The 14,039-nt window shown below is 41.3% G+C and overlaps 1 protein-coding gene across 7 annotated transcripts in view; it reads right to left on the bottom strand.

Moving 5' to 3' along the window:
* arhgap32b (Rho GTPase activating protein 32b) overlaps nt 1–14,033 on the bottom strand; it is a 54,644-nt gene extending 40,611 nt beyond the window's left edge. For 6 of the 7 annotated variants that reach the window (XM_079649812.1, XM_079649814.1, XM_079649815.1 and 3 more), the window contains exons 1-3: nt 13,935–14,033; nt 10,457–10,551; nt 9,809–9,893 (exon numbers count right to left, since the gene is read on the bottom strand). In XM_079649812.1, coding sequence (XP_079505938.1) covers nt 9,809–9,893; nt 10,457–10,551; nt 13,935–13,937 — 183 coding nt within the window. In that variant the 5' untranslated portion in view covers nt 13,938–14,033. Of the gene's footprint in view, nt 1–787; nt 814–9,808; nt 9,894–10,456; nt 10,552–13,934 lie in introns of those variants that run through there. The other variant, XM_079649818.1, reaches the window with a different exon arrangement.
* Between the last annotated feature and the right edge of the window lie 6 nt (nt 14,034–14,039).

The following is a 14,039-nucleotide window of genomic DNA, read 5'->3' as shown; positions in this document are numbered from 1 at the left end:
AGGCAATACAACTACCCCAAGGAGGATGACAACTAGACAAGTCACTAGCATTTGAAATGATAACTTTTTTCCTGGCCTCAAGTTGTTTATGGTCATATTAGAGAATAATACACATCCATGGGTGGTCTGTTCTTCCTGTGTACAGCAGAGGAGCAGGCGCATAACATTCCATAAAGCAACAGAAATCTTGGTTCCAAGATGGTCATTTTTAGAGAGCCAGAGGAGTTGCAATGTACAAGCTTTCTGCAGAGGAAAATCCAACATCCATCTTTTGCACACAAGCAATGTTGATGAGTCCTGCAGGCACACAAGGACAGGGGGGAAGTATTGTTCCGATAAGTGCAGCAGCAGAACCAGGCAGCCAAAGACACAGAAAGACACGTTGTACTCACAGCACTTTAAGTCTGGGTTTCACTCTTTGTTTTAGTTCCTACACTTTCCTTCTTTAGAGCTTTACGCCTCTCTTTGACACTCCAGCACCTGACCCCAGTCTCTATTTGTACCAGTGTGCATAAGAATGTACATCCCTTCTTGCATAGTCCTGTTTCACCAGCCTGGGACAAAGTTCCCCTCAGCAGGACACAAATGCCCCCTCTGCACTTTCTTTCACATGCAGAGTAAGCTCTCTCAGTGTGGGCTGCAGAGACAGAGGGTGGGAGGTAACACTATTAGTAGCAGCATGGTGTTGGATGAGGAGGCGGTTATTAGGAATCCTCAACGGGACCACTTTCATCTCCTCCATTTTGCCCCATCCCACTATTGTGATTCCCCATCCTGATTTCCTCACCTTCTTTCTCTTGTTGTCTTTCTTTCTTTGATGGCCAGCAGAACTGTAACACCCAATGATATAAGCAGCAGCAGGCTACAACAGAAGAAACGGCAAAATCCAGAAAAAAGAAATACAAAATCAGTTCTGTCCTTCTGCGATCTCACGGTCTGCTTTCTGTGACCCTCCGCCGCATGCTATTCTCTCCTTTCCCCTCCTCTCCTCTGCCTGACATGCTGCTCACCCCTCCCCCTTTTTCTCCTCCTCTCCCCCCTCTCTGGTTGGTACGTTCCCAGGACAAAGAGCAGGGATGGAGGGAGCAAAGGAAAGCAGAGGAGAGGGCAGGAGGTAACAGAAAAAAAGGGGAGGCGGTAGCACTTGGGGGAGAGCAGTTTTCTCTTCTTCCACATGTGAAGTCCTGCTTTACTTTTGCATGGTGGCAATTTACTTGAGTGCTCAAGTGAGGACATCTGCAGTCGTTGCAAGTGAAAATGAGTGTCAGGCATTACAGCTTGAAGCACATTCAGTTAAATATATCAATAACTGATGCTTTGCTATTCGATCCCAGGCGACTAAACGAAAACTTCACAACACAAATAACCAGGGAGTGTGCTAGCTCGCAGTCTACCACAATTGCAAAGCAGAAATAAAGTCACCAAAAATATAACTGAAGCCTACCCTATGCTTAATGACCAGCTCTTGGGTTGCAAGTTGTGCAACCAAATAGTTCCAACTCAAAGAGGGAAGGACATTTTAGGTTGTATCAGCCAAGATGACTTCATTTATGACATTCACATGAGATGATTCAAAAGAGAGAACAGAAACCCAAGCAAATGAGCCAGCCCCACTGACATCACATGTTGGAGCCAAGAGGCAAACATACACGCGGTACAAAGCGACAACCCTCCCTGTGCTGCTGGGGAAAGAAAAAGACCTTAGGAGTAAACTAATGTACTTACTTTAATCGCTGCTACCTTCATTCCTGAAAAGACTAGTATGATCAAACGTAATAATTTGTCTCAGTCCACACCTGCTACCCAACATTTACATCAGTAGACTGCCAATTGATAAAAGTCCCGACTGAGATAAAATAGTACCAATGTTCCTGAAAAAAGAGAAAATCAGCAAGCCGTAAATCTGCGGGAGCGGAGAATCAAATCACTCTCTACTACGAGTCTGCTTGATGCATTTCAAATCATAATCCAATGATGACCCAGTTCATTCAGTGCACTGATTTATCACAGATCACATGAGGGGAGGTCCAGCACTTTCCAGGAAAAGTCAACACAACCGAAGTCTAAGCCTTGAATGCAAGATGCAATACTCCTAATCAAATAATATAATTGTTTTGTACTTAAATACAAAAATGTACCTGGAAAGATAATTAGCTGTTGTTTTTTGTAACAGCACTGAGGAGTGCAATGGTAACTCTGGAATTGATTGCATTACAAACGGCAGCTATTAGAAGCCAAAGATAAGTTATTTGATGAGCAGTCAACAAAATAAATAACTTTTACATTAGATACACTGCTAACATGTTGATGATCGGATGTACTGTACACTATTATGTATTCTCATTTATCATGTTCACTGTCATGGTCAGTTTGGTGTATTTTGTGTTCATTTAGCAAAGTAGCCTCTTCTTAAGTAGCACACAAAGTACACTTAATGCTGAATGTCATTACTTTGCAGGTATTTGGGCACAAGCCGAAGTTTTGGACAAATTCAAGTTGATTTGATGATGAAAAGTCTGGGAATCACCAAAGGGATTATACATTATTTTGAAGGGAACATGAGTTTCTGAGCCAAATATGATGGCAATCTGTCCAATAGCTGTTGAAACACATCATCTCAAAACGGATAATAGATCAGTGGTATTTCTGTAGGACTGTAGAATAGGAGTTATGAGTGCAGGGCTGCCTGTGAACAGTACTTTCAATCTAAAAAGGAGGACATGTGTAAAGTTACACCCAACTCTAAAATCTTATAATGTAATATTCTTATAAAAGCTATACAAATAAATCTAGGGATTGAATAACGGCCCGTCCACACGGCGGTGTGCGTTGAAGCTTCAACGCTTCTGCCCATTCACTTTGAATGGGGATACATCACGCTTTGCCGAACCACATTGTGGGAGTGTCGCTTCGCTTTGCGTTGCTCACTTCAAAAGTTGAGCAATGTTCAACTTTTGAAGCTTCGACGGAAGCGTCAGCCAATCAAATCATATGCCAGTACAAGCTCTAGCCAATCAAACCGCGTGCTTGTGTGTCCGGGGCGGGAGATTCATGTGATTGGTTGTTGGTCGAGTTTCGGACAAGCTCACCGGCAAGCTTCAACGCACGGCGCCGTGTGGACGGGCCGTAATGAAATAGATTTACTCACAGAGAGAGGTTGCATTATGGAGATGACATCATGTGGTAGGCTACAAAGACATGTCATTATGACAAATGTAATCTACTGTAGTGTGCATAGGCGTATGGACTTCATGGAAATGGAATTCAAGGTACCTCAACATTCCAGCTTTACAGAACGAGAGGAATGCAGAAAACGCCCAAAACATCTCAATGACAAGAACATATTGCAATTTTGTCTCTTCTACCCCAACCTCATTTATAGGAGGCCAGAAAAGGGCAAGACGTTCCATACATGCTTTCAGTCTCCTTGAGTGAAGAAGTTGCACCAGCAGCCAGCTTAGCAGATAAAATGCTTCTATTTCAAAGGCATTCCCCCGGTGGAGGCCCCTGGGTCAGGTACCAGAGGAGAGGACGAGTTGTGGAGTGTGAAGGTGGAAGAGGAAATAAATCAGTCCATTGGAGCTTCAAATGCCTTAACAAGAGAAAGTATATATGTTGGTAATGCTGTGAATGCTTGTTCATTGTAGGAGATCTACGATATATACATCTGTGTTCACTACAGTTTTGATGCATTTGATAAACAGTTTTGTAATATATGTATATAAAAGTGGTGCTAGCTAGGGCTTTCCCTGTAAAAATCCTCTTTTGCACATGAAGTGATGTCTTAAAAGGAGAGGTGGGCAAAAATGAATGATGACTTTTGTGTTTGATCTACTTAAAACACACTATTTTCTGCCATAAGTTTGAAGTTTCATTTAAAAGATTTCGCCATTTGTGTTTTCGTCCTCACTTTTCTCAATTGTTTGAATTGGGCGGGTCTAGCTAGAGATATCTGATTAAGGTTTTTTCCATCTATGAACATTCACTTTGATTTAATTGTTTTTTTATCTTTTTATTCTAGAGATTTTTTACTTCGACAGGCCTCTAAAAACTATTCCAAACAATCAATGCACCTGATTTTTTGTTCAAAACTAATATGCAACCTGGGTTACCTCACAATACAAACCATTAGAGAAATAGAGAAAAGAGAAAGAGAAAGAGAAAGTGTGTGTGTCTGTGTGTGTGTGTGTGTGTGTGTGTGTGTGTGTGTGTGTGTGTGTGTGTGTGTGTGTGTGTGTGTGTGTGTGTGTGTGTGTGTGTGTGTGTGTGTGTGTGTGTGTGTGTGTGTGTGTGTGTGAGTGAGTGTGAGTGTGTGTGTGTGTTCGTGTGTGTGCTGGCTGGTCTTTTGTTTCCACTAACAAGGGCAGAATGAGTCCAAGCGTTACATCATCCTCTGCTCACAGCGAGTGGAAAGAGGTCCGCTTAATGAACAAGTGACAGAGGGCAATGGCTCGGAGTTTGTTGGGGCCACACTAACAGGTGAATCATTTTACTGCTAAAACTATTCTGGCGTTGAAAACTGTCTAAATCCTGCTTGTAGTGAACCCTGTGCCTTTAAAGAGCCGCCTGCCTGGTGTGTGCTGCCCAGTGGTGTCTCAGTGTAGTGCTGCAGTTGATGGATAGGGTCCCACTGGGGGAGGGAATTCAGCTCTATGCATCCCTCCTGCTCCTTTGTGAGTGAAGGGGGTGAGTGGGTAGTGGGAACATATTGTATCACAGCTAGCTGGATGCAGAAAGGGAAGTGACTGAGGTACGGGTGGATGGAAGAGTAGAGGGGTAACGGCACGGACACAACGTGGAGCAGCGTCCCCCCCAGACGGTGTGTGTCCCGTCTGAGTGTGAAGGTGACACAGCTGAAACACAGATCAGCAATATAGCAGCACAGGGGGCTGGCCAGAAGGAGGCTTAGAGAGACGTCAATCTTTATCACATGCATGAGTGTCCTAAAACATACTGCTCTCATTCTCCCGCACACTAACACCACAGCCTTTGTGAACTCATGCACTGTTGTCCAGATGGGGGGGGGGCACCCCTTCACAGCTGTTAGGGACAGATTGATTGCTGTGATTGTTGTTGGATGCTGGATTCCCCGCTCTTCTCTGGCTTGGTGTTTCTCAGACACACATCCAAAAGGTCTCAGGTTACTCTATTTAATCATTCATCTGTGAAATGTGTGTATCACAGTGTGTATGGTTGTGAAATGTGTATTGATTGATTTAGTGCATTGTATTTCCTACACACACAGCCATAGAGCTTCTGTGTCAAAGGGCAGGCTGTGACCTTAGTACAACAGTAAAGCCCTGAATATATAGGCAGGATAATGAAAGACGGTGGCACGCAGCTTTATGATACACTAGAAATGCTCTGCTGGTTGAGTCAGTAGCTAATCTATGGAAAGTAGGGCTGCAACTAACACATGTAAATGGACTTCATTTCTATATAGCGCTTTATCCAGTCTTTACGACTCCTCAAAGCACTTTACATATACAAATCTGCATTCACACACACAATCATACAGAGGCAGAGACTGCCATACAAGGTGCCAACTGCTCCAGCTGGCATTCACACACAGTTGCTCATGACATCGGGAGCAGTTTAGTCAAGTTGGTCAAGATCAAGGAAAAATAATGATACATTGTTTGCATTTTAGTTCTGGTCCAATTCCTGTTTGCATAGATATTTTACAAACTAACAAGCAACGACATAACGGACATTAGCGTTCGTGGTAATAATAGATTGCATGTTATAAAAAACATGAATGAATGAATGTCTTTTATAGATCAGTATAAGATCCCTTCATGATCAGTTTAAGAACAGCAGATGGATTTATTACAGTACGGTTGTTTGGTCCTGAACGTAGTGGAAGCAAAACTCACATCTAAATATATTCATGATACATTGTTTAATGCACAAAAAGGTAAAAGTATAAGAAAACAATTACAATTTATTCTGGTCGAAGTTAAAGTCTTTTCGTTTCTTATGTTGTCTGACAAAATTGAATGATTTGATACTTTAATTGTCAAGCAGCATAACTATACAACTTAAAGCAGGGCTATTCAACTACACTTTCAGTTGGGCCAGATTTTATAACTACAAAATTCAGCTGGGCCAGACATTCAGCGGCCTGTAAAAAGCGGGTAGTGACACATTTTAAACCAACACAAATTACTGCGATGAAAAACATGCCATTTTTATTCATTGTTCATCTAACAAAGGTACGTCAAAAAGTGCATAAAAACACAACAAATTAGCATTAATTTAACAGAATCTGAAAAAAAAGTGCACAGTTGTAGCATTAAATTTTTTTGCTTTAGAAGTCAAATATTCTGGTTATTTTTTTTTAACCAGGCACATCACAAAGTGCATTTACTGAATACAATAATAGCAGTCTTAATAAATGTCCTCACATACAAAAAAAACAGCTAAAGAGCTCCAATGCAACACAAAGAGGTAGTAATGTAGCAATCATACGTTTTGGTCACATTTGACCCAGACACATTACAAAGTGCATTTAAATGAATACAGAAAGAACTGTCAAACCCTTCAGTGCACAAACCCATAACAAGGGATACGAGTAACTATATGAATGAATACTACACGTCTACTATAGTAAACTAGGTGCTTACTTTCACCTCATTTGTGATTTGTCATCGCTGACTTTCTCAAAGGGAGAAGGGAAATTTTTTGTTTTGAACAAGAGCAGTGATTTTTGGCTCATAGGATGTCAATGCAATCCTAAGACATTGGTGAAGAGTGCTGTCAGTCAGGGAGCAGCGAGTGCTACTTTTGATTGAGTTCATGTGTGAAAAGCTTGATTCACATGTGTATGTTGATCCAAACATACTGAGCACACAGATCGCTACTTTCTGAATGTTAGGGAACTGCTGTTTTTTGACATCACTCCAAAACTTCGCTGGCCCGTTAGTGCGCTGCATGTCAATAAGTTCCAGTGTATATTTCCCCTTGTTGATGCAGGGGACCACTTCCTTTGCTCTGGTTGATACGTCCCCCTCTATTGCAACAGTGAAGGGGTCTCTGGCAAAGCCCATCATCACCTCTGTGGGCAGAGCAAGTCCATCTAATCGACTGGCAAAGTTCTCTTTCAACCTCGCAATGAAATCTGTCATCACATCTGTGATTTGTGCCGGAGATGTGATGTGTTTGGGGAGCGTCGGAAAATGCAGCATCCGACCCGTGCTCAAGTCGGTCGCGAAAAGGTCCAGCTTGACTTGGATCTGCTCCACAAGATAAATGACCGTTTTGTCTCTGTTTACGCTTCAGAGTTGAGAGAGACATGTTTTAGAGTTGCTATCATAGGACCACCGTTACTAGCACCACTAGATGCACTTTCAAAAAACGTGCTGCGTTGTGGTTTGGTGGTTTCTATGCAACACGGAGTGTTGCGTTCATGGTTTGTACTAGTGTAGGAATTTGGCTACGGAAGGCTGGTACACTCGGTGTTTGTTAGTAGTACTCTAGTTTACTAGCCAAAAAGGTGTTTTGTGAGTTCACGGTGACCTTGACCTTGAAACCAGCCAACTGACCTACCGCCACACTTTCTAGAGTTCTGAATCTGAACTTACAGAGGCATACAGCCCAATAACATGCAGTACTGCCTTACTCTGTTTCCTTTAAGGGACCCTGCATTATACTGTGTAGTACTCACACCCCACATATGATACACTGTTTGTGTGATGCAAGTAGTAGATCAGAGCTAACGAAACGCAAAACAATGTTAGAATCCAACACATTAACCTCTTTCTTACCAGAAATTCAGAAACTGTGCAACACTTGCGAATAATACGGAAAAAACTGAATCAGAAGAAAATACTGCCACAGCTCTGAATGCAGGCTCCCCCCCTTTGGCCTTCTGCGACTGTGAGATCCTAATGTTTCCACAACAAAACTTTGCCTGACTCAAATTCTCCTTTGGAAAGTTTTTTTATTATGGAAACGAAAGAATATGTCTTCCAGCAGAAGGACTAACCCTGCCTCAGTTCAGTGCCCTGCACTCAGTCTGTAAGGCTCCATGTAGAATGCAGAACTACTGGTGGAAATTCAACAGAAACAACATCCTAAGCTTTACCAGGTGAACCTACAGTTGGCAGTACTACATATCGTATTTCAACTAAGCATCAATGTCATCATCCATTCAAAATGTATGAGTATTTATAGCATGTCAGAATGACTTGGGCCTAATACATTTGAGACCACTTCATTAAACAGAAAAACAGGCTGGGCTGAGACAAGATGCACGGATTGACAGCTGGAACAAACACAGAATAATGAATCGCTCAACAACAACTACGATGTTCATTTTCACTCGGGGCTCTGTCGACTCGAGAGAAGAGGCAGGAGTCGCGCTGAATAGTAAAACAAAAGAGCAGCAAAACAAAAAGATGGGGCTACTTGAAAGCAAAATGACGAGCACAAAGGGTAATACAGTCTGCTCTGTGGCAGTTTGAGCACAGCTGGCATTACTCAAGGAGAATCTACTGACTGCAGACACTCAACTGTTTCCTTAATGCATGCAGGGAAAGGATATATGGTTTCTGTGGTGCAACCTTTGCTGTTATATAGACCATCAAGCTGCAGGGGAAGCTCATAGTGTAGTGGTAAGGTTTTCATGAAATGCTCTGCCCTTCCAACAGCTATGTGGAACAGATTAAGCTGACTGCTGACCCCTACTGGTTTTTTAACACAATGACAGCATTGTCTATGTGAGAATGCTATAGTTCTGCTACAACAAAAGTTCATTTAAAACCAGTTAGCCATCTCCACATCCTTTACAGTATAATCAACAGAACCAATCTATCTAAAAATGTATTCAGTACAATTTGTAAAGTACTCCAACATCCGTTATTTCCCATAATACAATTCATACCCACTTCCTTTATATCACATAGCTTCAGGTTATGATTCAGACTGTTCGGTTTCCAGAGCTCCTCCCAGAGCCACAGAAGAGAAAATAAAAAGATTTCTACAGCCCTTTGGATGAGTAAACTCAACTTAACATGTACAAATGGTAGTGTCCATTTCATTGAATCTACAATATAACATTTTATCAACTTAAAGACGTTCAAATTGCTTTTTTCCAAGTTCAGCTGATAACGGTATTTCAATGCTTGGGAACACATATTTGGAGATACCAAACATAGTTAAGGGAATGGAAATGAAAAACTCTATAATGGCAAAAAGATATGAGAGAAAGTTGCACCAAAGTGCTGCTGCCAGGATGAATTGTGTGAAAGCTCACAGTTCTATACTTGTGAGCCGACAGCGGGTATTTTGAAGAAATTTGAACAATATGAATAAGAATCCAAAGACGCTACATCAGCTACTTGTTTGATTTGAAGGCAAGTAGCTGTCACACCTACAAGTTACAGTCAGCCACAGCCTCAGTCAGCTGAGGTGTGTGAAGCAGGAAGGAATGAGGTCGTGCTGTGGAGGAAGATATCAAACGAATGCAGAATCATCAACGATCTCCGTGACAGCAACAGCTAAAAAGGATGACATTCCTGACGTCAATTAGAAGAGACGAGTCATACTTCTTTCTTTGTGAAAAGGATCTTTCCAACGCTGCAGGAGAAAAACTAGAGACACCCAAGTCTTTTGAAAAAAGCACTGTTCAAAGCTTTGTCTACACGCTTCATACAGCCAGTTCCATTGAAATCATAAAAGCAATCAGCCTAGCCCTTGCTTCCATTCTTCAGCATTTTGGATGTATGCGAGTACACTTTAAATAATGTGGTGATCTAATTTAGGAAATACGTCCCCACAAAGAAATGAAGTGAGAAAAGTGATTTACCTGAATTGTGCCGAAGTCTACATTTTCATAGTGGAAGTGAGCGCACTCTGCCAGTTTGGGGAAGTGGCCCTTGGTGAAACAAAGTCTGAAAACACAACAGTACACAGGTTATTGGAAGTTCAAGAGAGGCAGGTTTGTGAATGTGTGTTTTCTCGCATTCCTTTTGTAATACATTAAATGTATTAAAATGATTTTGATTAGTAGGGCTGCACAATTCATTCACTTTTTATCTAAATGGCAATATTGACTCGTGCAATATTCAAATAGCAAGAAGCACCATTTTTGTGAATATGTGTTAAAATACCATTTTTATTGAGACTCAAGAAAACATATTTATTTGGTTAAAATCCTCTTAAAGAAAACACACCATAATTATTTTAAATAATTTCTCAGATAATGTCATGATGAGAATTAAGCTTTAAAAAATGTAATTGCCAAAATGTGAATAATTTCACAAATAGTTGTAATTTGTTATTAATTTAGAACTGTTCAGCCCTATTCATTATAAACACATGGAATATAGAGCACAAGTACGCCAGAGCTTATGGTAAAAAATAGTATATATTAGAAATAGAGTAACTATTTTTCAAACTTTATTGAACTGACCATCTCATAGCGTTTACGGTTTCCATAAAGTACTTCACTTACTTCTTGACATTCTTGACCTTCATGCTGGCCGTGCTGCTGCTGCAGGATCGCATAAGGGGATCCGTCCTCAGCTCAGGGATCTCTGCGCTCCTCGCCTAAAAATAAAAAACACACAAACGTCAGCGATCCGGCTGCTGCATACAAATACATCTGTGTCTGTTGGAACAGCAGAGGCAGTCAAATAGCAGTAGATGCTGTTTTGTTGGTTGTAAACAGCCCGGATTGCTCACTGTAAGATGAGATGTCTTCAACTGTTTGATGACCAAAATATATGAGACAGTGAAGTGGTAAAGTTTAATCAGAGGAGCCAGGAAATGAGTGGGGAATTTAATAACAAAGTTGTATGATATTGAATTGATGACAAAGCAGTGCACGTTTGTTGACACAGCACCAAGCTGCTTACTGTAGGCCAGGGGTTACATTGTTAAAGCTATTTAAGTATTTATTTATGATGACAGGGTTCTGCAGCCAAAGCTATCCCAATGTTATTTTACAGCATATTAAAAGCTCTTTTAAATAAACAGTTTGTCTTGCTTCATTCAGTTAAATGCAGCTGTCAACAAAACATTAACAATGAGCTTGCTCCGAATACAATATTCATTTCATGTCATTCTGCAACACAGGGTTGTACATTTAAATGCAATTTCAGTCCATTTACAATATTAAATGGGTGCATTCTTGCGGTGCACTTTTTTTTGTGTCCAGAGCAATGTAAACAGCTGCGACAAAAACAATTGTTAATCTGCTAGGAGACTGTCATCTTTAAACATTTAAACATCAGCCTCAACATTAAAGATCTCCTATCATGCTGTTTTTAGGCATATATTATAACATGTTTATGATGTGTTTTGCTCAAAATATCAAACAGATCGTGCATTTTAGACATCCATTATATGCCTCTGTTTCAGCCCTGTTAGAGAACTGCTGGTTCTGGGTCTGTAGCTTCTGGCCCCGCCCCCTTTTGAGCAAGACAAGGCAAGCAGTGAGGTCTGCTCTTTGCCTGCAGATACTCAGCTAAATGCTGCCGTGATTAAACGCCATATCATGTTCCAAACCACTTGAAGGATTATTTCAGAAACAGTATGGATCTCAAATGCTTTTTCTCTTGCGGGTATACTAGAAGGTGAGTTCCTTTTTTTATTTCCTGCTTCTTTACACGTACTCTCTCCAGTACAGGTTAGCTCTGAGTGTTAGCGATGCTTGCAAATGTAAACAAAGACCATATTACGTCCAAAACACGTTGCATTGCAACGTTTCTGATAGGGCCGTGGGTGTAAAGCCAGCCCACATTTCCGATATTACGTCATATCGGACGCAACTCTGGATCAGCTCCGTTGTACCCCCGTTTTTATAGATTTGGGTACGGCGGAAAAGAGAGAGGGTTTTATTTTCTGACACTTTGTGAGTTCCCTGACACACAATGGACACATATTTATGTATAAAAGACATCAAAAAAGTGCATTTTGCATGATAGGTCACCTGTAGAGCAACAAGCATAATTGATGTCAACACAGAGTCCTGTGCTCAAGGAGCTGGACTCCACTAAATCAAGATGCAAACTCAAAATTCTTAGATGCTGCTTTGCTAATCTGGTACTTATTTCCAGATTTTATTTCTAACAATTTAATAGAATAAGTAATGAAGAAAGAAATGTAATTGAGCCACAGATCTCCACAAGTTGTGTCACTCTCAGAGCAAATGGAAGAGCGGGGGAGAATCAGGCTGAGGATTATAGAAAATGTTTTCATTCAAGAATTGATGCGTAATCTAATTTGCGCTTCTGATCAGCCTTTTCTAGAGACCACTTATGAAAGTATTTAGGGAGAAATCAGCTAAACTGATCAGTAGTCGATGGATCAGAGCACCCTTCATTTACAGAGCCTGGGGACTGAACTTTGGTTCTAACTGATTTTATTCAGTTGATATCTTCAGTTTGCAATATTTCAGTTCTCTGACAGCAGACGTTGAACAATATTAATATGAATTAAATTAAAATGAACCTATGGAATTGGGAAATACAAGAGATACATATGTGGACAAGCAAGTCGACGCCACATCTATCCAAGATGTCACATTAACTTCTCATATACTGTAGCATCACTGTACCAATTCATCGATCGACAGAAAAACAAAACCCAGGAAGCTCTGGTTCCAGATGATCAATAAAGTTGATCTATTCCTGATCTATTAGGTTTGATTTTCTAATAAAGTGAATATTTCAGTCAGACATAACAAGATATTTTATGACATCTAGAAATTGTGATAACCATTTTTCTCTAATTTCAGAAATGTTAGAGAAGGAAGCAATTCATCAATCAATTTAAAAGAAATGATTGGCAATATAATCAATAATGAAACCAATAATTGGTGACAGCCCGGATATGTGGGCTTTACAACTAAATGGAAACTATTTGTTCAACAGCTTGCACTAAGTTTATTCGCTCTTGTCATCCCTCCCTGAACCACCGGAGACATTCATAATGGATGATCCTCCGGTACCGAGTCCCTCTCATATCAAATATTGAACAAAGAATAGCAGACATGCAGTATTAAAGCCCCGCCTCTGTGATCAATATTCATCAGGCTGGTGAGAATGTGGTGTCTCTTTCTCTCTGTTGCCCGATCGAAGTGAACACTTGCGATAGGGCCAACCATGCCGACCGCGGGTGGCTCGGCATGTTACCATGGAGACGGCCTCATTTTCACCGTGCTGTTGATGCAAGAAGCGAAACCCACACCAAAGATGGGAGGGAAGGAAATAATGAATGATTCTGTCTGCTGAATGAAATCCAGTGTGGAGGGACTGAAATAAATAGATGACACAGGAGTACCCAGACAGGAAGATGACCATCTATGCAAAGGGTTTGGAAGGGGGGGGCTTTGGAACGGCAACTGTTCTCTGCATTAATCACGAATGTGTGGTCGTGTTTCAGGAACAGAGGAGATTCAGTTTCAGTAGGAGAGAGACAAATCAATCCACTGGGTTGGAAACGGACTGATAATATGGTGACGGGCAGCAAATAAGCAGATTATGGCATCTGCATTATTATGGCATCTGGTGTTATCAATGCATCCACGGGCGCTGTAATGTGTGGGTGAAAAGTTAGGACGATTCTAAGGGCCCGTGACTGACAGGGACCCAAACTATTTTAGAACATTAAGAACAAAAAATGTAAGTAACCAATGTGATATCTTTTCATGGGGCCCAAAATCCCTGGTGGCGCCCCTGACTGCATCTGACATGTCACAACGACACTCAGAGCTTCAGGTTACCAGCAGCAATGAAAGCAGGACATTGATGGTTATACTGTATTTATTCAAAACAAGGGCCATCTCCATCTCACAAAAAAGAAACGAGAAAATCAAAATGACCGTGTTTGGGTGTGTGTGTGTGTGTGTGTGTGTGTGTGTGTGTGTGTGTGTGTGTGTGTGTGTGTGTGTGTGTGTGTGTGTGTGTGTGTGTGTGTGTGTGTGTCACCATGGCACTGATTGTCTCCTCCCAGTCAGGTCTCTCTCTGGGATGGATGTTAGCCAGTTCAGGCACAATATCGTCGTCCTGCAGGTGGCGTCCAGGTCTCAGGCC

Source organism: Notothenia rossii, assembly GCF_949606895.1.
Source record: "Notothenia rossii genome assembly, chromosome: 9".
NCBI lineage: Eukaryota > Metazoa > Chordata > Actinopteri > Perciformes > Nototheniidae > Notothenia > Notothenia rossii.
This window is presented reverse-complemented; position numbering and strand designations above follow the sequence as displayed.